General features: G+C 36.9%; 1 protein-coding gene across 1 annotated transcript in view; it reads left to right on the top strand.

The window, feature by feature from the left end:
- Window positions 1–6,186: 6,186 nt before the first annotated feature.
- Window positions 6,187–26,282, top strand: part of LOC111635587 — a 55,275-nt gene continuing 35,179 nt past the window's right edge. The window contains 3 exon segments of the mRNA XM_023380589.1: window positions 6,187–6,388; window positions 10,027–10,428; window positions 12,635–12,826. Of these exon segments, the coding sequence (XP_023236357.1) occupies window positions 6,332–6,388; window positions 10,027–10,428; window positions 12,635–12,826 (651 nt within the window). The 5' untranslated portion in view covers window positions 6,187–6,331.

Below are 26,282 nucleotides of genomic sequence, written 5' to 3'. Positions count from 1 at the left end.
ATTTTCTGACATTATCTTCGTAAATATGATTTAATAAAACCTTGAAGTTGGTTCGAACCTAACCAACGGGATGGCACGTGGAATCTTGTTGGAGGAGGAGAAATAACTCACAATTCTTATGCAAACACGTATAACATAATTCAATATCCATACAAAACGTATTGAGAACAAAAAGAGAAGGGCCTCCGAGTGACACTCACTTTTATAACCCCTTTTTCTCACCAGTGTTGCCCAGAATAAGAACTTTTACAAATTACTTTGTAAAAGACTTATTGTTGTAGCCATAAGCTACAATATATAACAGGCCCTTCCTCTCCATCAAATGTAAAAACCAGAAGCTACAGGCTCATAATACGAGGCCCTAAAGCTTTTTAAAAACCACAAATACCTAAACTAAAGTAATCTGAAGACGAAGGAATCCTGTAGTTCTTGAAAATGAGGAAACCCAAAAATGCATGGCTCTTAATACCCGAAAATACCCCTTTTTAGCTTTTTGTACAGAAACCTCAAGTGTCTGTGGCTCGTGAAAATCAAAATAGGCCTATACATATTCAAAAAATTTACAATGCATTTTGACTTGTAGGAACCACAAATTTCTATGGTTTGTACGGAGAAACCTCAAGAATTTGTGGCTCTAAAAAAGGGGGAACCGCATTAATCTGTGGCTCTTAAAAACCATTAAAATTGACCTTGATTTCATGGACTTGTTGAGGGATGTACACGAATCCTAGAGAATTTAAGCGGCTTGCAAACCCGTCAGGAGTGCCAGGAACCTCTAAATGACAACCGATCCAAAGCAAAATACAGGAAAAAAAACCCAAGGTTGTCACCATATAAATACATAATCGAATTTCACGAGAATTCTTTTTCTCTAGAAACTCAATCTTCCTCCCATCGATAGATTAACATAAGTATCAAGTTGATCCCCTCTGAAAGAATCTATAATTCAATTTCTGGGATTTTGTATCTTCATCCTTGAATTCCTACGAGGGGCACATCCGTGGTAGGATGATAAGGAAGCCGTTTATGAAGATTTACATAGATTCTAGACGATTCGGATGATGGATGAGGAAGTTCATTCCACCTACATTTTCAACTTTTCATATTGAACGTTTACCAACCCCTGATCATTAAAGAAGATAATTCGGGTCAACAAACCTGGAGCAATTACTTCCTGTGTAAAGAGGACCCACACCGCCAATTAAAGTATTAGCTGCGTTTTTTTTTTTTTTGACTTATGACACCGCAAAGGGAGTGGCAAAACTAAATTTGGTTTATATGCTGGTCAGGTTGATAAATCGAGTTTTGGGTGGGTGAGAGACTCTTCTTTGTACCCCAGATGACACAGAAAGACAAGATCGGATCTGCAGCTCGAAACATCTATAGAAGTACCCGCCACGTTTTATTACCAAGATTAGTGTGGTTTACCTTTTTATTACCTTGCACCCTCGCTCTATTGTCGGTCCGACTGGCTTATTGTCCAAATTGTTTTGGTACATCCTCGTGCAATCTCACCTAACGTGTTTGTTGGAAGTAGTTTTCCTCCAAATTAATCCATTTTTATCTGCTCGTGTGAAGCGCTTTCGTTCCATTTATACCAACCTCTTTGACGGGTTCTCGTAAAGTTAAAGCTTACATATTCTTATAGTATTACAAAACCGCGTATAATTAGTGCCAAGTATTCCTTCCCGTTATACCTGTGAACACCCTGTTTTGTTAGTTTATAGATCCTGTTTGCACTGGTTACGAATTTATAAGCACGTAGACATTGTTTAAAAACTTATAAATTCTTAAAAAGCATGCAATGAAAACGCATAGATGGAGTGTATAATTACAGAATTGGGTCTTTATTACAATTATTACAATATATACAAAGAGGATCTTCATTAAAACCATTAAAAAGACAGGGAATTTATCAGTCGTTAGAAATACCTATTAAAGTAGTGTCTTCATTTATTCACTTACAAACTGGGGTCTTCATTTATTCACTTACAAACTGGGATCTTCATTTATTCACTTACAAAATGGGGTCTTCATTAAATCACTTACAAACTGGGATCTTCATTTATTCACTCACAAACAGGGGTCTTCATTAAATTACTCACAAAGTGGGGTCTTCATTAAATTACTCACAAAGTGGGGTCTTCATTAAATTACTCACAAAGAGGGGTCTTTATTAAATTACTCACAAATTGGGGTCTTCATTAAATTACTCACAAAGTTGGGTCTTCATTAAATTACTCACAAAGTGGGGTCTTCATTAAATTACTCACAAAGTGGGGTCTTCATTAAATTACTCACAAAGAGGGGTCTTCATTAAATTACTCACAAAGTGGGGTCTTCATTAAATTACTCACAAAGTGGGGTCTTCATTAAATTACTCACAAAGTGAAGTCTTCATTAATTCACTTACAATGTGGGATCTTTATTAAATGATTACAAATACAGTACTTACAAAAACCATTACAAAAGCAGGGCCGTCACTTAAAAAACCATTAAAATAATTCGTGGAATGCGAAATATTCGAATGAGAATTTTCGAATTTAAAGCAAAAATTCTGACACTTCGAGTACGAAATTATTCATGAAAGCAAGTACCAAGTTTACCTAATTAGAAAAGAGTTTATAGTAAGACCTCACCTACACCCCACGCCCTCATTACCGCTAATGGTCCACGTGACTAGAATGTAAAAATTACTTAATGATGGCAGCGTGAAAGTAAGCATTAAAAAAAAAAAAAAAGCATACTTTAGGCACCTTCGCGGGCCTTTAGGCATAAGACAAATAATTTCGATATATAGCCTAAAAAATAGAGTCAATGGTCCAGAAAAGGAGGCACTTAATACTCAGGGTCGTAAGGTTAAATTGTTTATTTACTTATGTCCACATTTAGTAAGTGGATCACCTGATAAGCGATTGATTGCGTTGAGTGAAATTCTTCATTTATAAACAAATTAGAGCTGTCAAGCTGTCTGGATGTCTCCTGTGTGAATAAATGACGAGAGGGCCAAAGAATTAGCTCATTTAGGGTGTGTACCCAAAAAAAAATTATCCCTAAAGTATCAGATTTTGATACGGGATTCTGCGTAATTCTATCGAAAGAAAAATCTTGGCAGAATTCGGCGAACGTTTAATTAATTAGGTTTAAAATCAGAAAAAGAAACAAGCGTATTTATAAAAGTTGAATAGGGTTTATCTCGATCTAGGTCTAAACGACGATAAAACTTAATGTTTATATTAAATACGTGGCGAGGAACGAGTGTAGGAGAAGGTGATGACCAGCAATCAGTTCAAGGAATGCCACCGAGAAGATTAAACGGGCGTTAAATCGGTAAGCGATTTTAAAAAAATTGCAAAATATTTTCCCTATTTTTTAGTGCTAAAAATAGGGTCGTGTGGCCAGAAAACTTCGTTAAATCAGTGAGTTTTATGCGTGAAAGCGAAGGTTTTGAGTTTCCCTTTTACGTTTTTCCACCTGTATGCAACGTTAGAAACGTTTACAAAAATAAATGTTTCGTTTCTAATTAAGTATTGTTTCCTTAGGTTCTCTTTGATTAATAATAATTTGCATTGTTTAAGTATGGGAATAATTTGCACTTTTCCTTCGTTTCTTGTTCTAATTTTTTCTCTTTGTTTCTTCGTCGCAAATTATGTTTGTCAGGCTGGTAAGTTAATTTTATATTAATTTCGACTAATTACAATTATGGTAAGTTAATTACAATTAACTACATTAACTCTAGTTATGTTGGCAATTTTAATTAATTAATCCAAGCTTAAAATCGATTAATTATAATTATGGTAAGTTAATTACAATTAACTACATTAACTGTAGTTATATTACCAATTTAAATGAATTAATCTTAGCATAAATTCGATTAATTACAATTATGGTAACTTAATTACAATTAAGTTAATGCTTAATGTAGTTATATTAGCATTTATACTAGTTAAATCGATCAATTCTAGTTTAAATTGATTTAATTACAATTAAAATCGATAATTAGTGTGGTTAAATTACTATTTTGTACTATTCAAAGTAATTAATTTTAGCTTAGATTGGATTAAATATAATTATGGTGAGTTAATTACAATTAAGTCAATGCTTAATGTGGTTATATTAGCATTTACAATAGTTAAATCGGTCAATTCTAGTTTAAATTGAATTAATTGCAATTAGTTAGTATTAATTAAATTACCATTAAGTACGGTTCAAATGATTAATTTCAGCTTTATAATCGAATAATTACGAATAATTACAATTATCGCAAGTTAATTGCAAATTATGTGTTTAATGTAATTAAATTACCATTCTCTACCATTTAAATCATAGCCAAGCTAGCGGTTGTTAATAAGTTAATCGTAATTACGTTAGCATTTATTTGCTTGATTATAATTAAATTATGGTTTAGTGTTTGCCTGATTATAACTAACTATTTGACCTGTTATAATTAAATAATCATGCTCGTTTATTATAATTAGATTAGTTATTACTTAATTATATTTAAGTGAATAATTGATTTGTAGTCTGCTGTTAAATCTAGCATTAAATGAATACAGTTTAAACGACGACCATTTTTTTCTCAAGGACTTCTTTCATTTAATGCTTACAAAATAACCTGTAAACAACGGCCACCTCCGAACATAAGCCATTTTTTTTTTACGTTTCGTCAATGTCCGTCGTTGGCAGGTTCGACTGTAGTTAAGTAAGTGGCATAGTTAACGTTTCGCGCGATATTAATTACAGTTAAATTTGCAATTACTATTCAGTTTAATTGTAATTAGCAGTAACTAGATTAGGTAAGGAGTAGAGATAACTTAAGTACTTACTGGTGTTACATATTAGCATTAAATTTAGGCATTAGCACGCGATTGATTGCATTGAATTTTGGTAATTACATTTAGTTTAAGTGTAATTTGTAATAATTAGGTTAGGCAGGGAGTAAGTTTACGTTAATAATTTGTCTGGTTTGATGGGACGAGGCAATGCACGTGGCCTTTTTGTGGTCCTAGTCACGTGATACTAGCAAACTTCCACGCTTGGGGTGCGAACCCGCGAGCTCATCAGACTTCAGTGGTGGGCAACGATAAATTACACATAGTAGCAACAGTTATTAATGAATAATTACTATGTAAACGTTAGAGGTGGGATTTAGTATGTGTTTACTAATAGAAATTAGTGCTAAATTAATGCCAAGTTGCAGAAATTCGCGCTAGCAGCATGACTTTCCAAACTATTTATAAACGTTCCTATCACTAATATAACCAAGCTGCGATAGGATTGATGACAAAATTAGTTCATAAATTCCTCACCCGTGTGTTTATGAAGCGCTGTTAATGCTGTTTAGCACATTTTTTGCGAATAATTACCCTTTAGAAACCCATTTAATTACCGCAAATTATGATGTAAATTAGTTGACAAGCGTCATTACCCGTTCGAAAATTTCAAGTTTCTATGTCTACTTTCATAATTATGCATTAATTACTGCTTAATAATGGTTGAAACTGTTGTGGCCCTATGTTATAATGTATAACAGGTCCTTCCCCTCCACTGAATACATTCAAAATGTGAGGCATTACGTACAGGCTCACAATGCCAGGCCCTAAACTTGGTTCGACGAAATAAGTGAATGCGACACATGAGCCATTTCAGTAGCGCATTAATGTATCCTATGGGCAAAAGGGGCAATTGTCGTAGTTTCCCATTTACAGTGGCTCTATACGAATATTTTATAAGAATTCCCTCCTTCCTCTCTCGAAAAATTCCCTCGAAAAAAATGCTTGAAGTCAACACTGTACGTAGTCCCTCTAATTCAAATTTACTTGGGCCTCATGAAGATGTAACGAGTCACTGGGCGATATGCCTCTCGGGGGAGGTTATACAAGAAAGTGGCCACCATTTAGGTGCTAGAAAAGTGAGGAAAATCAGGAAAACTCTATTGATGAGGCCCGAACCCGCGACCGACTTTCAAAGTCCAGTGGGTTTTTTTTCCAGTTTTCACTCCTCATCACCTAAAAAAAACAGGTAAAAACAAAGAGTTTTCACCCCTCAACTTCCCAAATAACAGTTAAAGACTAAAAGGTTCTCATTCCTCAACCCACTAGCGCTTTTTTTCCCCTTGTATTATCGAAGAAAAGCAGTCACACGGCATTACTTCCAACGCGACACTTTCCGGATTAGAACAATAATAAATGTCGATACTTCCCAAAATTGTCACATTCTAAATTGAGCGCGCGAGACTCATCGTCCATATTTATTCTGAAAGACGAACTGCACGTCACGTGACGGGCGAGAACCACGTGACTTATGAGGTTTCATCCGCTTTTCGGTGGCGATGGCGTCGGCTGTCTGGACCTTCTTCAATCGTCTGTGCCGGAAACCGATTGTTAAGGTGGGATTGTTATTGTTAACAGACTTTCTGTTCGGTTAATGCACTGCTAAGTTGCAAAAACTTTAACTATATGCTAAATTTTTTTACAGAAATTACACATTTAATTACTCAATGACGTGTTTATTAATCTGCTGCGACCTTCCTGATTACTAATTAAATTCTTACGTATTAGTACTGTCTGTAGTAAAGGTTTCTGTAGTAAAAGGGCATACTAATACACTGCTTATGAGTATCGTTTGCTGTTATATAGTGTTTAGAGGGTTGGCTTTATCACGTGGTCTGAACACAACGTGATGAAACTCTCCACTTGTATTAACAGTTTAAGACACTATTTATAATATACATTATATATATAAGCACGTTGGATATTAGGGTATTATTTTTGTATGAGTTTAAGATGTTGAAGGCCCTCTTTGTGATTAATTTTATGTAAAATGCTTGCCTAAAGTATCAGAAATATATTTCGATTTTTGTATTATTTTAACAGTAAAGGGGTCTGGTAACAAGGGCTGTTTGATTGTGTAATTTTTAAAATGGTTCTGTTTCATTTATTTCGTATTAAAGAGTATAAAGAGCATAAGTTAAAGAACGGAAAAATTGCATAAATTGGGTCATATATAAACACACAACACAACGTAGAAAGTTAGGCATAAATTTGTAAGCACTAGCATAAATGTCTTGAGAGAGGCATAAATTGCCTGCTTGCACTTCCAAGTTTATGCCTAATTTTAGGAATTGCCTCTTGTACTTCCAAGTTTATGCCTAATTTTAGGAATTGCCTGCTTGTACTTCCGAGTTTATGCCTAATTTTAGGAATTGCCTGCTTGTACTTCCGAGTTTATGCCTAATTTTAGGAATTGCCTGCTTGTACTTCCAAGTTTATGCCTAATTTTAGGAATTGCCTGATTGTACTTCTGAGTTTATGCCTAATTTTAGGAATTGCCTGCTTGTACTTCCAAGTTTATGCCTAATTTTAGGAATTGCCTGCTTGTACTTCCAAGTTTATGCCTAATTTTAGGAATTGCCTGCTTGTACTTCCGAGTTTATGTCTAATTTTAGGAATTGCCTTTTTGTACTTTCAAGTTTGTGCCTAATTTTAAGAATTGCCTGATTGTACTTCCGAGTTTATGCCTAATTTTAGGAATTGCCTGCTTGTACTTCCGAGTTTATGCCTAATTTTAGGAATTGCCTGCTTGTACTTTCAAGTTTGTGCCTAATTTTAAGAATTGCCTGATTGTACTTCCGAGTCTGTGCTTAATTTTAGGAATTGCCTGTTTGTACTTCCAAGTTTGTGCCTAATTTTCGAAACTTAATACTTGTGCTTCCAAATGTATGCTGACTTTACACGTATTTATGCTAGTAGTAACATAAATATGCGTAAAGTCAGCATAAATTTGAAAGCACAATTATTAAGTTCCGAAAATTAGGCATAAACTTGTAACACTAGCATAAAAATCCGGAAGAAAACAGTGGTTGCCTCAAGGTTAATTCACCAATTTTTAGTCAACCGCTGACATAATTCAAAGAGCTTATTAACACAGTTAATGGGCCACTAAAGTAGCATAATGTAACCACACGGCTTTACCTTATTATTGGGTTAAAATAGCGTAAAACTGTTCTTTTGTCTCCCCCTAAGTTGTCTCTTTCTGATAATTAATGTTAAAGGCAATTTTCCGTAAAATACAAGGATCATCAGTTACGCGGGGGGTTGGACCTGTTAGTGAGGATCGTTTCTCACCTGTTTGGACGTAACACATTAATTTGAGAAGAAGAAAAGGTGCGTCGTCGGCGAGTTGAAAGGGCAAATAACTGGTATGGGCAGAAACAAAGTAGCGGACTATATAATTTAAAGGGACGTACATTTTGGGGATGGACCTGTTTTGTCCCAATTATATCAACTGGTTGGAAGGCATAACTGACGCGACGTATCATTAAAGACCTCATCGTCTTCCTGGAGATGGTAATGCTGATAGGTTGAAGGGTTATTGACACACTTTTGTTGTGGAAGATGCTAAAAAAACTTCCCTTTCTTCCTCCGAACACGTGACAAAACTCGATACCTCACCAGGTATTAAGTAACAAGGGAATCCGCCAACAAAGCAAAACCAGGGATTCAAATTCGTAACTATAAGCACGATGTATGCTGTTACAGGTGTAAAGATCTGTTTTAAATTACACGTGTTTGTTGGTTTCACCCAAATTTGGGAGCTTTAACACGTGCTTTAAAGTGCAGGTAGTGTCTTCATTCCCGTGGACCACTTCGTGGTAATGTTCATAAGGATGTGTTTTATGGAGAAATATAAGACAATATGGTTCAGGTGTGTGAAGACCAAACAGGTCTTTCTCCCCACGAAATGGTTCGTGGGGAGGAAGACCTGTTTGGTGTAAAGAGAGAGAGAGAGAGAGTGCTATTTATTAAGAGGGTGAAAAATAGGTCAAAGTTTAAATTAGTGTTGTAAACAAAACTTTCTCAGATGCATTTAATATAGGATTAATCGAGGGCACCCAAGCCATTTCTACGGGTCATTTTCTACCTTTAAAACAAACGAGGGTCATTGTGGGTCAATGTAGATGGACGCCATTCAGTCTAGACTTCGGGAGGGCAGCTGAGGATGTTCCCAAACTCCGGGATGTTCGTGTCGCCAGCCAGTCTACAGGTATATTGATGGAGAAGAAGTGTCGCCACTTTTATTGACGATGCTGCAGCATTCTTCTTCTCTTTTGGCATTGCTCCGGATGAATTAGGCTGCACGTGACATCACGAAATGCTTTCCATCGGAACTTCTTTCAGCATCAAACTGCACGATACTAATTGATTAAAACGCACGCGGGGTGGTGGCTAATTTGGTAAGAAATAGGAGCGAAATTAACGCTCCTATTCTAAAAAATATGCGACCACGTGACGTCACAAGCATCGAAGGGGGTCCACTTTTATATAAAGCATCGCCTTCTGCTCCTTAACAAAAAAATCTATCTTGTAAACATTTGAATGGATCGCCCCATGTCTCAACGTATGATGGATTTAGTAAAGAATATCCCCTAATAGACCCGCTTTTTCCCGGAACCGCCTACAGTCAGGGGGCGACAACCCCTAACGAATAGAGGGTTTAGACTCTTCCATCATCATGCTGAAGCTGTGGACAGTTGCAAGTCTACATGCAAACCAAGAACATGGTGGACATAATCGCTACCGAGGTAATCTTTAATCTATTAAAGGGGGGGATGGCTAAATAACTTAATGGGCTTTCTAAGGCCATCAACCTTGCTCCCGTTTGTTTAGGTTCGTCTTTATATATATATAGTGTATCACGTGGTAGTCGTTGGTTTCTCTCCCCTCAAGGACGAACGACTAGTGTAACTCTCGCTCCTATACGTAAAGAGGAATAGCCCATAAGTTGTGTATTTAAGGGGTCAAATAGGACTTTAACCTTATTAAAAAGATTCCTACGAGTTGCCTAGTTTGTAAACGCGATTTAAAATTCGAATTAGGTCCTGCCTGTGTTTCGTAACACCGAAATTAGTTCATAGATACAATCGATTAACGTAACTCGATTTTTAAAGTTACGCAGGGTTTTCTTGTAAAGTTGTGTAACGTATACTTTCCAAAGGGATGAATATCGTGATTTTCTTCTTTACAGACACCTGCCGAAGCCGACCAATCAGAGAAAGAGAATTACTCGTCAGTTATCTCGAACGTTTTACATCCTGTAAGAAGGGGTGAGGAGTTAAAACGTAAATTTCTGTCCGTCGAATGCGGTTTTGGTTTTTACAGGAGGCAAAAGACCACGCTGTATTATACTTCGGATTACCGACAGAGTCGTACCGTGCTGTACACTACCCTATGGTCGATATGCGACAACAGCATCACTAGATACATGAGAACGTTGGATATACATCGCAATGTGGGGAAAGTGAACGATGAATGCGGGTTGAAACGTAAAATCGGGGAGAAGAGTAGACAGGAAGTAAACAGATTTCAATCTGTCGATAATGGAAGGGGTGCAAACCGAATGAGAATGGAGGCACGTCTCTATTATGGGGTAAGTAACCTTAAGATTTTATATCGGTGCTGCGATGATGTGGCACTAAAATACCCATTACAGTATAATTTGATGTGTTATTAATGAGGCGAAACAGTGTTTAAGAGTATTGTTACCCACCTTTAAGTGTAGAAGTGTCATGCCAAGAAGTACCCTACACTAAGAATTAATCCTCCTACATTTCCTCAATGGGGTATATGCCCAACAGTTAAACCTCACGATTGTTAGACATTGATCAACTGTTAAAACTGACGTAACTGGCTATTCTATCACGTTCCCTGACGTCATTAACGGCCGTAAAACCAGGGTAATTAATTCCGCACCCCTCCATTCGGGGGGGGGGGATATTAACAGGCAGGTGTTAAAGGAGCTAAGGGGTTGAGTTAGTGCAGAAAGGCTACGAGGACTCGTTCTATAAATAATGACTCGAAAACCTCAGAGGAAAAAACTGGTGAAATGTTCTAAAACCGTGAAAAATATTAAAAATTCTGAACCAGGGTGAAATACCACGTTTGACCTTTGAACTATTCTACATGGATTGTTTAACTCGTGAACTTTATGGTGGCTTTTGAACTGAGATGAAGTAACTTACGTATAAGCTCCTTACAGATGATTAATTGATAAAATATTACTCCTGAATTCAGGAGAATAAGGTTAGATTAATTAGTGTTAAACTTAAATGGTATATAACCTATTTAACTTTTGAACTAATGAAATTAAGATTTTTAATTACCAAGAAGGTGATACAACACCATTGATTTCAGAGAAATTGATGCATAACCCCACAGGGTCAGTGAATAGAATCACACTAAATAGTTAATGATTCCAGAATTGAGTTGGCATGTAGTTCTAGAATTAAACCTTTAATTCTGTGATGTATAGTGCACCCTCCAGTGGACGGGCGGATAAAACCACTATATTTGGTCGCTGGTTTCCTTCCCACTAAAATGCTGGTAACGTGGGTTTTCTTTACGTGTGTAACACCTAAATAGGGGATATTTTACTGTAGAAAACCCTTGGTAGATCATTCACGTGTTGCCTTGCCTTGTTCCATCAATCCAATTATTTGATGCATGGTATTCAGTATCAGGTTCTAGAATACTTCCAGAACTAATGATAGAACCTGTAGAACCATAGTTACAGAGCAGAGAGAAATAATTTGGTATGTGTCCCAAAACTTAGTGCATAGATCCCTTCCAGAACAATGAAGAAAGATTCTTCAGATTATAATTTATGGTAATCATCAGCAACTATGGATCATTTTAACACAAATTGAAATCGAAGAGGCATGCTTTCTGCAGCGATCTACCAAGGGGGTGCCACCAGGAAGGACTTCTATGGTAAATTGGCCCGTTTAGGCGTTAGGACAGTGAAGTAAAACCAGGAAAATTTACTAGTCAGGCACGACTGTTTCTCTGTTTCGATCCACTGGGATGCTGCTGCTGTATGTGTGTGTGTAGGGGTGCAGGATTACTTAGAAGTGAAAGTAGTGAAAGAAATGCCGCATCACCCATTGAATTCTGTCCTACTTTTCGGCTTGTAGAAACCGAACTTAACCTTAGTTTTTATTGAAAACAGGGTTAGGCATGTGCTACTTTCGGTTGTATGATTATATCCGGAAGTATTTTGGGATATGTGCCAATCAGTTCACTGGGCCGTTGCACTGGGAAGTGAAGAATGCAGAGGATGAAATTCTCAGCTCGACGCCAACGACAGAGGAATTACTACTAAAGTAACCAAAAAAAAAACAGGGGCTTATAAATAAGTTACTGCCATAGTGACTATTTGCAGATTGACTCGGCTGGCACGTTATGAAATAATTGATACGAGCAGAATAAACAGCCATGTATGACCTATAAACATAATTTGTTACTAAAGTTACTTTTATTATTTAATGTAGTAGTAACATTTATCGTTTCAACGATCAAACTAGAGGAATTTACATCTAATGAGGGTTCAAATTTTGAAGGGCAACAAGTAACAGCGTGAGTGTTGACCTCGTTTCCCTATTTTTATACACATCGATGCTACTAGAGTAACAAATTGTGATTCTTGGCAGACAATACATCTTGTTGTTGTGGTAACACATGCCAATTTAATTAGAAATTCTCTTATTAAAGTAGTTTTAATTACTGTTAGTTTGTTACTATGGTATGAATTATGAATAACACTACAACTAGTATGGATATTAATACTTTATTTTCAGATTTCACACGATGTTTCTACTCTAGCAGAACAATACCTCGGTAGTATTTATCAACCGTTTCGTTCTGTTAGAAAGCAGCTAGTGAAGCAGTGTAGGGACATGCTGCTGGTACACTACAATGGTAACCACAAGAGATTTATGGAAAGTTTCTTAAGACCAGCATCCGAACTGCTGATTAAATTTAAAAATAAGGTATAGTAAAACTTTTCTTATGCTAATTAGTAACCGTTACGGCCATATATATATATATATATTTGTAGTTACATAATGGCGTTACGTCACGCCTTCACGAAGAATGTATGTAAATTTTTCTCAAGTGAAAGTTGCCGAAAAAGTGGGGTCTAAAAGGTGATTTCTAGGAAACAATTCAGTGAAGGTCGGGGGGATGTTTTCCCAGATTGCACGGTTTGATAGGTGTTTTTCTCCTGGTGTATATGAACAATACGTGACAAGATAAACATTAAATTCGTTCCGAAATTCTCGAATTTTTACTTGCATACCGGGGACAGATAATATTTTTCAATTGGGAAAAGTACAAAATTACCCAATAAAGCATTCGTGGCCCATTCTACCTAAGACAGGTGTTACAGTCACGCTCTGTGCAACAACGTGACTACAGATTTCTTTCCGTTGGTGGAGCAAACAGGATTACCTTGAAATGGCTGAAATCTTATTTTAACCCTTTAACGCGGCTTCTGCAACTTGTTTAAAGAGGAAAATTATTATTTTTTTTAAAATTAATTAAACGAATCAAGAGGTGCCTTTATTGTAAAAGAAATGGTTTCTAAACAATGGAGGTGCACGTAAATATTTTCACTTTCGTATTGCATCAAGCAATGAACTTGGGTGCATTTTTTGAAAGTAAATCGAATTCTTGTATGTTAGGTAAGATGAGGTGTTGCCTAGAAAATGGGTACAATTAACCTGTTTATCTCGGTGACCCGAAGAATGGGTTATTAACTCCGACAATGAAGTTATTTTTTAACCTTTTTCATACGGCAGAGGCACGACATTATGCCTTTTTAGTGTGGAATTTTGCGAAAATTATGCTCACTTTACTAGGCTGTGCACGAAACTGGCGCATAGACTAGTGTGCTGTATTCTTTAAAAGAAGTTTCAGTCTGTACTTCAGTCTACACGTCACTGAGGGCATTAGCAATATCCTTTTAATCACCGTATATAAATTGGACATTGCATACAACTCCTGTTTTCGAGTCTAATATAATTAGAGATTGCATGCAACTCCTGTTTTTCAGACTGATATAAATTAGAGATTGCATGCAACNGGGATGTTTTCCCAGATTGCACGGTTTGATAGGTGTTTTTCTCCTGGTGTATATGAACAATACGTGACAAGATAAACATTAAATTCGTTCCGAAATTCTCGAATTTTTACTTGCATACCGGGGACAGATAATATTTTTCAATTGGGAAAAGTACAAAATTACCCAATAAAGCATTCGTGGCCCATTCTACCTAAGACAGGTGTTACAGTCACGCTCTGTGCAACAACGTGACTAAAGATTTCTTTCCGTTGGTGGAGCAAACAGGATTACCTTGAAATGGCTGAAATCTTATTTTAACCCTTTAACGCGGCTTCTGCAACTTGTTTAAAGAGGAAAATTATTATTTTTTTTAAAATTAATTAAACGAATCAAGAGGTGCCTTTATTGTAAAAGAAATGGTTTCTAAACAATGGAGGTGCACGTAAATATTTTCACTTTCGTATTGCATCAAGCAATGAACTTGGGTGCATTTTTTGAAAGTAAATCGAATTCTTGTATGTTAGGTAAGATGAGGTGTTGCCTAGAAAATGGGTACAATTAACCTGTTTATCTCGGTGACCCGAAGAATGGGTTATTAACTCCGACAATGAAGTTATTTTTTAACCTTTTTCATACGGCAGAGGCACGACATTATGCCTTTTTAGTGTGGAATTTTGCGAAAATTATGCTCACTTTACTAGGCTGTGCACGAAACTGGCGCATAGACTAGTGTGCTGTATTCTTTAAAAGAAGTTTCAGTCTGTACTTCAGTCTACACGTCACTGAGGGCATTAGCAATATCCTTTTAATCACCGTATATAAATTGGACATTGCATACAACTCCTGTTTTCGAGTCTAATATAATTAGAGATTGCATGCAACTCCTGTTTTTCAGACTGATATAAATTAGAGATTGCATGCAACGCCTGTTTTCGAGTCGAATATAAATTGTAAATTGTATGCAACGCCTGTTTTCGAATCGAATATAATGTGAGATTGCATACAACTCCTGTTTTTCAAACTAATATAAATTGCAGATTGCATGCAACTCCTGTTTTCGAATCGAATATAAATTTGAAATTGCACGCAACTTGCTATTTGAAAGTTGTTATAAAAAGTAGATGAAATTTTATCATCACTCATTTCTTACTTTTTCTTCAAAATTAACGCATTTCTTTCGTTTTTTTTCAGTTTTAAGTATTTTTTATGCTTAATTAAAAATTTTAAAAAAATGGACGGCTCAAAAGGGGTTAATAATGATGGTGAATATGTGATAGATTAAAGTCTATTGCTGTACATTTTATTGGCAAATAAATTTCAGTTTAGAAAACGGAACTTATTTATGACTCAACCCAATAAATTGGAAATGCATGCAACTCCCGTTTTAGAGTCTAATATAAATTGGAAATGCATGCAACTCCTGTTTTAGAGTCTAATATAATTGGAGATTGCATGCAACTCCTGTTTTCGAGTCGAATATAATGGGAGATTGCATACAACTCCTGTTTTCGAATCGAATATAATAGGAGATTGCATACAACTTTTGTTTTTCAGACTAATATAAATTAGAGATTGCATGCAACTCCTGTTTTCGAGTCGAATATAATAGGAGATTGCATACAACTCCTGTTTTCGAATCGAATATAAAGTGAGATTGCATACAACTCCTGTTTCTCAAACTAATATAAATTAGAGATTGCATGCAACTCCTGTTTTCGAATGGAATATAAATTTGAAATTGCACGCAACTTGCTATTTGAAAGTTGTTATAAAAAGTAGATGGAATTTTATCATTACTCATTTCTTACTTTTTCTTCAAAGAAGTGTCAAATTGACTTGTGTACTTTTTAAAGACGAGTCGTAACACTCCTTTAACTTTACCTCACTTTAAAAAAATCTGTGCAACAACGTGACTAAAGATTTCTTTCCGTTGGTGGAGCAAACAGGATTACCTTGAAATGGCTGAAATCTTATTTTAACCCTTTAACGCGGCTTCTGCAACTTGTTTAAAGAGGAAAATTATTATTTTTTTTAAAATTAATTAAACGAATCAAGAGGTGCCTTTATTGTAAAAGAAATGGTTTCTAAACAATGGAGGTGCACGTAAATATTTTCACTTTCGTATTGCATCAAGCAATGAACTTGGGTGCATTTTTTGAAAGTAAATCGAATTCTTGTATGTTAGGTAAGATGAGGTGTTGCCTAGAAAATGGGTACAATTAACCTGTTTATCTCGGTGACCCGAAGAATGGGTTATTAACTCCGACAATGAAGTTATTTTTTAACCTTTTTCATACGGCAGAGGCACGACATTATGCCTTTTTAGTGTGGAATTTTGCGAAAATTATGCTCACTTTACTAGGCTGTGCACGAAACTGGCGCATAGACTAGTGTGCTGTATTCTTTAAAAGAAGTTTCAGTCTGTACTTCAGTCTACACGTCACTGAGGGCATTAGCAATATCCTTTTAATCACCGTATATAAATTGGACATTGCATACAACTCCTGTTTTCGAGTCTAATATAATTAGAGATTGCATGCAACTCCTGTTTTTCAGACTGATATAAATTAGAGATTGCATGCAACGCCTGTTTTCGAGTCGAATATAAATTGTAAATTGTATGCAACGCCTGTTTTCGAATCGAATATAATGTGAGATTGCATACAACTCCTGTTTTTCAAACTAATATAAATTGCAGATTGCATGCAACTCCTGTTTTCGAATCGAATATAAATTTGAAATTGCACGCAACTTGCTATTTGAAAGTTGTTATAAAAAGTAGATGAAATTTTATCATCACTCATTTCTTACTTTTTCTTCAAAGAAGTGTCAAATTGACTTGTGTACTTTCTAAAGACGAGTCGTAACACTCCTTTAACTTTACCTCACTTTAAAAAAAAAGTAGAAGATAATTTTCTCTTTCAATTGAAAAATTCTTTAATGGGAGTTAAAACGTTGCATCTAGGTCAGAGAGATAGAGGCCTTTGATCTCACCTTACCGCCAGGCCCACCTCTTTTAGTGTATGGCGTGGTTCCACGTATTTATCACACGAAAAAAAGGTTAGTTTATCGTGACAGATGGACAAATTGCTCGAGCCTGTGAAGAAAAGGAACGGGCATTTGATCTCTGCTCCTTCATCGTGAGGAAAAATAAAATAAAATAAAAAGAAACGACAACATCATTCCTTCATTTTCGCGCCCTCGTAGGTTGCGGAAGTCGTGAGACTTTTTAACATCTCCATCTTCGCGAGGAGTTCAACTCATCACGACCCCAATTTCTGCAGTTATAGGCCCACGTCTGGTGTGTTTTGAATCTCGCAACTGACTTAAGAGCGGATGTTTTCCTTCCTCTTCAATTCCTCGCTCGGATTTTTATGGATTCGAGAGGAAGTACGAACTATTTATACTTTAAATTCGTCGCGTCACGTGGTTCTTTTACTGTAATTCATTATCTCGGTGTTACAGTAGACGTAAGTAATGTAAAACGGTAATATTTTGCTGTATATAGTTATGCTTACCTTAATTCTCCCTAGATGGCACTGTAAACATTTTTATTGTATTTCTTATTGTATACTTTATGCATGAAATATTAGTACTGTAAAAGCATTAATTGAGCTGATAGTATAGTAGGGCATGTCCAGTCCATCTGTACAGTAATCAGTACTTAAATACAGTACAAGTGAAATGGTGTCGTATCGTAATAGTAGTATTTATCATTACTGTTGTACTACTTTACTACTAAGCGTTGATAATTAATACTATTATTACAGTACTAAGCAATATCTTCTCACTACAGCGGTAGTATTATAGTAAGTACTAAGCTGTTCGCACTAATGATATCTTTCATTACAGTCGTACTTTTACAGTACTAAATAATAACTACCAATAGTAAATAGTAGCTACTACTTAGAATTGATATATTTTTTATTATTAAACAATGCCACTACTGCATTAGAGGACATGGCAATTCTATGTAGTACAGTCGACCCCCCTATAACACTGTTGATAATTTCGTTTTATATGAATCCCGTGTTGTACGAGTCACTTAGATTTTACAAATACGTGTGCCGGGCTGTGAACGGCTTACGTATTTGTAAAATCTAAGTGACTCGTACAACATGGAATTCATATAAAACGGAATTATCAACAGTATTATGGAGGTCGACTGTAGTAGCATGCCAATTCCATCTGTACAATAACTACACTGGTTTACTGCTGTAGTAATAATTGTCTACAGAAATATTACAATATTAAAGCAGCATTGCTATAGTAGCACAGTGTATATTCTATACTACTAATCAGTACTTTTTTACTATGTACTAATTAGCCTTCTTATATTTATTACCGTAGCCATACAGCAACAGTGTTGTTATATGTGTCTTAACACAAGAAAAATTATAGTTGCAGTAGCATAAATTATGACTTATAAAGTGCAAGACTGCACACACACAAATAAAACTTGTAATATTTATCATTACACTCGCGCAGCTTAATTAAGCGTGACGTAATCTTGCTATAATATTAAATAGTTTATTACTACAGCGGTGAGTCTATAATGTTGCATTAGCAGCACCAAAAAAAACCATCCACATGTTAATTAAACTTCCTATATTTATTACTACAGCCGTTCCGCTTATTACTAGAGCAATGCTGCTAGAGTAATAAACGATGTATTAAAATACAATAGTACAATATTCTTAGTGTTTATTCTCAGGCACGTTTAAAACATGTAATTACTACAATAGTATTTGCATGCTGTCTTGTTTGTTTATATGTTTATTACTGCGATAATAATTGTTATAATTATGCTACTACTACACTAGTACTTCACCTTACATCTATGTTTATTAACAATTATATAACATCTATACTACAATCACTAGTAATTGTTACTGTAGACGTACTATGTATTAATGGCAGCATCAATACAATAGTATACAATACTTGCAGTATTATTTACACACATATTATTTAGTATAAAGGAAAGGCCTGTTATATGTCACACAGGCCCTTTCTTTTTACCAAAAAACAACTGTAATATACTACTATGTTTGTTTGTTGTAATGTGGTGCTGATGTTTGTGTAGTAACACCTCGCTGTATTATTACACTCATACAAAGCATTATATTTTAAGCTTGTGTATACATAGGTAACCGAGTGTAGACGTATACAGGTGATTCAGGTTTTTATTACCGTAATGCATGATGTTACTAAGGTAGTAAAATTAGTGCAGTGTAAAAGTTTACAGTACTAACACGTAGAGTTTACCATGGTCAACAAAACACTTGAAGGATATAAAGAAAAAAAAAAAACAGGCAATTCTCCTGTAATGTAAACAAATCTTATAAATTATGCGATGTTAGCGGAAGAAATTGGCTAAGACGTGCTACCGTAGGAACGAGTTATACAGGTATAACGCGCTAGAAAAATTCCTGTTGGGTTGTCTGTCCTATTATATTAGCAGGAGCTTTCTTCCTATCTGTAAATCACAGCAAAAGAAAGAATAATAATAATAATAATTCTGTTACGCTCGCTTCTCACAGTAAGCGTAACGCGTTACGAGGAGCGTATTCGGTTACGTTTGCTGCAGTTTATCGATTTTTCTCGTTCGGGGTTGATGCAGAAAACTATATTTTTCGGTGTCACAAATAGCAATTTCTCAGAATGGAGAAGAAAAAAAAAATGGAGGAGGACAATTTGTGAGGCTATTTTTAGAAAGTTGGAGCGTGATTAATAGCGTAAAATGTGTGTTACGGATAAAAGTTAAAACGTCGAGAGAATCTTTAACAAATTCCATTTGTTTCTCCATTTAATTTTCGCTGTACAGTCGAACCTGTCAACAACGGCCACCTTTAATTAATCAGCTGCCGTTTTTAGGGAATATTTTCAACATAAAACAAACGTAACCTACGAACAACGGACACCTGCAAACAGCTGCCATTTTCGTAATATTTTGTACTTTTTTGAGCAAGAGTGCGTATAGAATAACCTGTAAACAACGGCCACCATCGTTTTCTTGGGAATCTTTTCAACATAAAACAAACGTAACCTCCGAAAAACGGACACCTGCAAACAGCCGCCATTTTCACAATTTTTTTTGTATTTTTTGAGCAAGAGTGCGTATAAAATAACTTGTAAACAACGGCCACCTTTAATCGTTTTTTTTGGGAATCTTTTCAACATAAAACAAACATAACCTCTGAACAACGGACACCTCCAAACAGCCACCATTTTCGTAATTTTTTATGTTTTTGAGCAAGAGTGCGTATAAAATAACCTGTAAACAACGGCCACCTTTAATCGTTTTTTTGGGAATCTTTTCAACATAAAACAAACGTAACCTCCGAACAACGGACACCTCCAAACAGCCACCATTTTCACAACTTTTTATATGTTTTTGAGCAAGAGTGCGTATAGAATAACCTGTAAACAATGGCCACCTCCATTTTTTTTCCAGAATTTTATTGTTTTCAAGAAAATTTCATACAAAATAACCTGTAAACAACGACTATCTTAGAACAGCTGCCATTTACAAAAGTGTTTTTTTTTTAATTGTTAAACAAAAACCTCCAAAAAACGGACATTGTCATTGTTGAGAGGTGTGACTAGAGATTTAATTAAACATAAGAAGGAAATATTGCGAAAGTTCAGGCAGGCAGGTTTACATGTTATTACAGCAGTATTAAACGATTTTTTTTCAGGAAATTGTAAACACTACTACAGCAGTAACACGTAACACTCTATTAACACTTCCTCGAGGAAATTTTGNATAAAACAAACGTAACCTCCGAACAACGGACACCTCCAAACAGCCACCATTTTCACAACTTTTTATATGTTTTTGAGCAAGAGTGCGTATAGAATAACCTGTAAACAATGGCCACCTCCATTTTTTTCCAGAATTTTATTGTTTTCAAGAAAATTTCATACAAAATAACCTGTAAACAACGACTATCTTAGAACAGCTGCCATTTCAGAAGTGTTTTTTTTAATTGTTGAACAAAAACCTCCAAAAAACGGACGTTGTCATTGTTGAGAGGTGTGACTAGAGATTTAATTAAACATAAGAAGGAAATATTGCGAAAGTTCAGGCAGGTTTACATGTTATCACAGCAGTATTAAACGATTTTTTTTCAGGAAATTGTAAACACTACTGCAGCAGTAACACGTAACACTCTATTAACACTTCCTCGAGGAAATTTTGCATTCACGAGGTATAAAAGAAATTTTTTACATACTTCTTTTTCTTGAGATGCTTTGAAATCTTCGTATTCTAACCGAAGATTTCACAACTTTACACTTGGTGGACTATTTTTATTGATTTTTGTATCATAATTGAATGCATTTCCTATCCATTTCCTCTTTTTCACTTGACAACTTTCGTCACTTTTTCCCTCTTCACGCTTCACTTGCTTATTTAGTAGCTTTACTTATTGAAAATAAACTGTTTATTGCTATGACAGCTTCAAGAATTTTTTATTTTTTGCTGTGAAAGCTTTAAGATTTTTCGTTTTCCCCCATGAAAGCATGAGGATGTTTTCTTTTCGTCCTATAAATTTTTTGATTATTCCCTATAAAACCACGAGGATTTTTCCCTATGAAAGCATGAGTTTTTTTCCCTATGAAAGCATGAGGATATTTTCTTTTCGTCATATAAATGTTTTGATTTTTCCCTATAAAACCACGAGGATTTTTCCCTATGAAAGCATGAGTTTTTTCCTATGAAAGCATGAGTTTTTTCCTATGAAAGCACGACGTTTTTCCCCTATGAAAGCACGAAGTTTTTTCCCTATGAAAGCATGAGGATTTTTTAAAGAAAGCATCAAGAAGTTCTCGTTTTCAATTTTGTAATCAGATAAATCCCCATTATCGGCAATGAATCCATTGTCAATTGTACACGAACCGAAATTTTACTCCACAGAAAATAATAATTTTGGCAATTCCCGAACCGTTTACTTAATTTTCAAGGGGAAAATACAATTGTTTTCATTTAAAATTTTAACCGAGATTTTTCAAAAGTACGAGACCCCCATTAAGAAAATGGATTAAAATACCGCTTTCCTCATCTGTGCACTTTTGATACGTCATGAATACTTCATGTACGAGAGATTTTATACCGTAAAGCGGGGGTATAAAAGTCTGCACGTGAGTGTCGTTGAATGGAACATCAAGACGGTCCCTTCTACCTATATTGTTATCGATTTCTCTTTATACCGGGCCATTATTCAGATTGTTTCACTTGTTTCCATTGGAAAAGAACTCGGCAAGTATAACAATAATAAAGACAGTAGAGCCGGGGGGAGGAACAATAAATATAGAAGGGGAGACGATCAGATAAACAACCAAATGAGATAAACAAACGGACAGGTGAACCCACAACCCATTTATCAAAAACCGAGAATCGAGTTTGCTTTGCTTACCAGTTGGAGGAAGGTAGGTTAACCAACCCTCGGCTCTACCACTCGACTCATCTTGATAGGTGTACCGCTGCCATCACGTGACCCGCGTGCTTGTGCTGTTACGATCACGTGCGGAGCGTTTCCCCTTTCTGCCAAATGTATTTGCTCCTTGTGTGCCGCGCGACGAGAGGATTTGTTTTTTAAAAATACGTCCAGAGATCGTTAGTCGGCTTGCCGAACTGCGACAAGGTCACCCACCTTCGTCAGATGTTCACCCTGTTTGCCTCTACACTGGTCACGTGAACACCCCATGGAAACGTGAGCTTGTTCCGAGGAAAGAAAGGTATTTAATTGAACTAATCGCTGCTGTTACTCATTGTTTTGGGTTCCCTTACAATTTTATGGTTCTTCAATCGATGTTCATGAAGTAAATTCATGCGTGCTGCTTTATGACCCAGTAAAAAAATAACATGCCAGTTTATACACAGGACCACAATTAAGCTCGTTTGTGATAAATATATTAAGGGTGAATCGAATTTGTAAGGTTATATCAAGCCGAAACATATTCTTATACGTATTGCATGAAGCTCCCTAAAGTAGGGGTCTTCAGGGCTTGTCAGAAAACGCTTAGATTCGAGTGTAAACTCATTTGCATAAGTGGCGCTCGACTTCAGAATGGGTACTCATCAGAATCAATAACGTTCTTTAGGTGACGGGGGGAGGAAGATTTTGGTCGAGGAGGTCCCAATTTAGATGTAAATCGAATTTGGCGTGACTGAGTAATGATCCCGTTTCGCGTGATGGGTTCGAGTTCAAAAACAATCCCGCTGATGGACGTTCTCACGGATTGATTCGTCGATTAAGGGAGAAGAGCCCTTGTTGTCCTTTGCCCCGTATTAATGAGCCTCTTCCGCAGCCTTCTATCGAACAAAAGTAGCACCAACGCTCCGCTGATCATCCAAAATTGATTCGATTTCGGATAGGACAATAGCTTTGCCCCCTTCTATTATTTCGTTGGGTGGTGCTCTTTAAACGAAGCTGCTGTCGCAACGTTGGCACGTCTCACTTTGCGGGTTATTTGCGGTTTTTATTATGCCAAGTCTGCCAGCTCCTCGTTAAAATGCACCCCCTTTTGTAACGAGTCTCGTGAATTGTTACTTGTTTCTCTTAAATAAATGATGGTTTAACCCTTTGTAACCTTAGGACAAAACGTATACAAGGATTTTCTATAGGCACCCCCTACCTTACAATTGAAGAAAAGGGGTGACAAATCCTGTGATTTAAAGGTGTCTAAACAAGGGATTTAGGGACTCATATTATGGGTGTATTTTTGGATTTGGGAGAAAATTAGGATTCACTAAATTTAGTAGTATTGTATTCTAGTAGGATATTCCAGTTTTTAGTAGCCAAATACTTAAAAATTTTAGATCCATCCCCCTAAATACTTTTAAGCTTATCTATCTGGGTATCCTACATACCAAGATACCTTAGAATAGCTCACATTAGGATACACTCCGTCAACAATACGATTAAACATCCTTATTTTAGGAGGATTTTCTCAGTTTCCCAGCTTGTTTATCACTCAATTGTCTTACGAGGGTACACGTTAGAAGGGTTAGTTTAATGGAAGAAGGGTCTATCTGTTGGAAGGGTTCGGAACGAGGAAGATCCTCCTCTTCTCTTCCTAACTGATGCTAATCTAACCGCATGGTAACGAGCCCTGGAGGGATCCACGGCATAAATCATAAGAGTAACACAGCAGCTGAGTGTAAATTCCGGTTTGGACGAAGGAAACAAGTCATTCGAGAAGCGACGACAGATTTGACAAGTGGCCCGCTCTGCCAAGGGATTTCTACTACTCTTAACTCTTCCACTAGATCAGTCGTTGACCCCTTCACGTGCAGCAGCCAAGCTGATGTAATTTAGAGAAAAAAAGCAAAGAGGGTGGAGACCTCATACGATTCGGTAACTCCCTCTTTAACCTATGCGGGCGGATTACAGAAGACACCCACCCCCCAGCCCTTTATGTTGGTTACTAGAACATAGAAATGTACTTTTACTTTCAATTGGGGGTGCATCCCTCACTGCTATAATTTCTGGTGATGCTCCTGGTGTTTATTTGTTGTTACTGGCTTTGGGGTGACACTCAGTTTCAGTGTTAAACCGTGTTATACAAGCCAACACCTCTGTGCTGGTCTCGAGACTTTGGTGGGGTGTTCCTGCCAATTACACATTTAAATAAATGTCATTTAAATAAATGTTAACTTCCTCAATTGCCTCAAGAGATGCTCCAAATCTTGAATAATAATAATAATAATAATAAAAGCAATATTTGTGTTAAGGCTGCGAGAAGGAAGCCCTCGAACCACAAAACGAAACGTCATTAAATACGGAAGAAGAAAGTGGAACGTGCCTGAAGTGTATGACGTCAGGCGGTGGGTCCATAATCAATTTTTAGGGTGGCGACGGGGATTACGTCACGGGGTGGACCGTAAAGTTAATTTAGAGAAGCAAAGCGAACCCCATACAGCAGCAGGTGCATCCACTCTCGCATACCTAAAAGTTGAGAGACAAGAAAAGAAGGCCCCTTGAGGCCGCGGTCAGGACTTCGACAGATTTCTAATGAAGGAGACGACTTCTCCCGGATCTCTATCACGCGACGTCACTTCCTGTGTCGTCACAGGGTGGAGTGCTTGTCGCTCCTGATATTGAACTCTTTGGAATGTCTTAAAGTTGAATTCTTTCGAGGGGGGTTTCGTATGCAACGAGCGGAAGTACACACACACACACACACATAGCCTCATTTCACTGAGCTTCTCTATATTAATATACTTCGATATACCGTGCCCTTTAAGGGTTTTACCGTTAGAGTGTTGTATAAAAGGAAGTACTTTCAACACCAGGAAGCTCCCTAGACACCCTTGACACTCTTTCCCACTGACCATAACCCTTTTGTTTCCACGGTTGCCATAGTGACTATACAGCAGAATGGGTGGGTCGTCTATTGACTTTAGCTTTAATTCTGCTGTCAGTAGAGAGAAACGCGTAAGACACTAGAATTTTCTGCGTATTACTTAAAAGCTTCCCCCCTCCCCCAATTGATTGATTTGCCTTATCTCCGTGTACCACAACACTAGTATTTACGTGCTTCCGAGTCTTATAGACGACACTGCTATCAGTTTATATTTAACACTATCTACCTAGCGACAATAAAGGGTGGGAACGGTTGTTTTTCATCTCCACCCCTATCTGCATGTAATATTAATGTAGTATTAATTCCACTTCAACCCCGCAGCGGGGGGGGGAGAGAAGTCAAAGGTACGAAAGAATTCGTATAGTTACCTTAAGTAAGGGCTTTTCAGGGCCCGTTCGCACACAAGCAAACACAAACACTACCGGCGCTGCTGGAGGATGCTGCCTCTTCCCATTGGTCTAGCTGCACCACCGCTAGAGGGCGTATTGCATGCTGCCAGTTCAGCGGCACTTTTCCCATGGGTGTGCAGCCTTTACTTATCCCTGGTGTGATGAGGACGTACGTTGTGGATAACAGTTACGCTTCTCCCTAGAGGTAAGCACGTGCGTCAGGTGATTAAATATTACTCGTTCCTCGCACGTCGTTACGGTATTAACCAGAGTAACGCCGAGGAGGTCTCGAGCCACGGGCACACATTAGGTGTGAATCTGTTAAGAGCGTCACGTGTGGTGGTAACTCGGCGGTGGTCTTGGCGCCACGATGCGACTCTCCCCCCTCCGGTTTCGACTGTTACTCGGTCATCATACATATAAAACTCGATGCATTTCTGCGGGAACCGAACCCACTCCCTTTCTTACTGTTACTTTAACGGAATAAAACCGCATTATGACGACGTTAAAATGGGGTTTCTTTTCTGTGAAGCGTTATTTCGAATTGTTACTTTACTTATTGCTTATATGTTTTGGCTGTTATATGAAGCAGTGGCATTTTATTCCATAGAAGTTTACAGT

Source organism: Centruroides sculpturatus, unplaced genomic scaffold, assembly GCF_000671375.1.
Source record: "Centruroides sculpturatus isolate CEXI.00-Female unplaced genomic scaffold, Cexi_2.0 scaffold872, whole genome shotgun sequence".
Taxonomy (NCBI): domain Eukaryota; kingdom Metazoa; phylum Arthropoda; class Arachnida; order Scorpiones; family Buthidae; genus Centruroides; species Centruroides sculpturatus.
The sequence above is the reverse complement of the archived record's forward strand: the minus strand, read 5'-3'. Positions and strand labels throughout refer to the sequence as shown.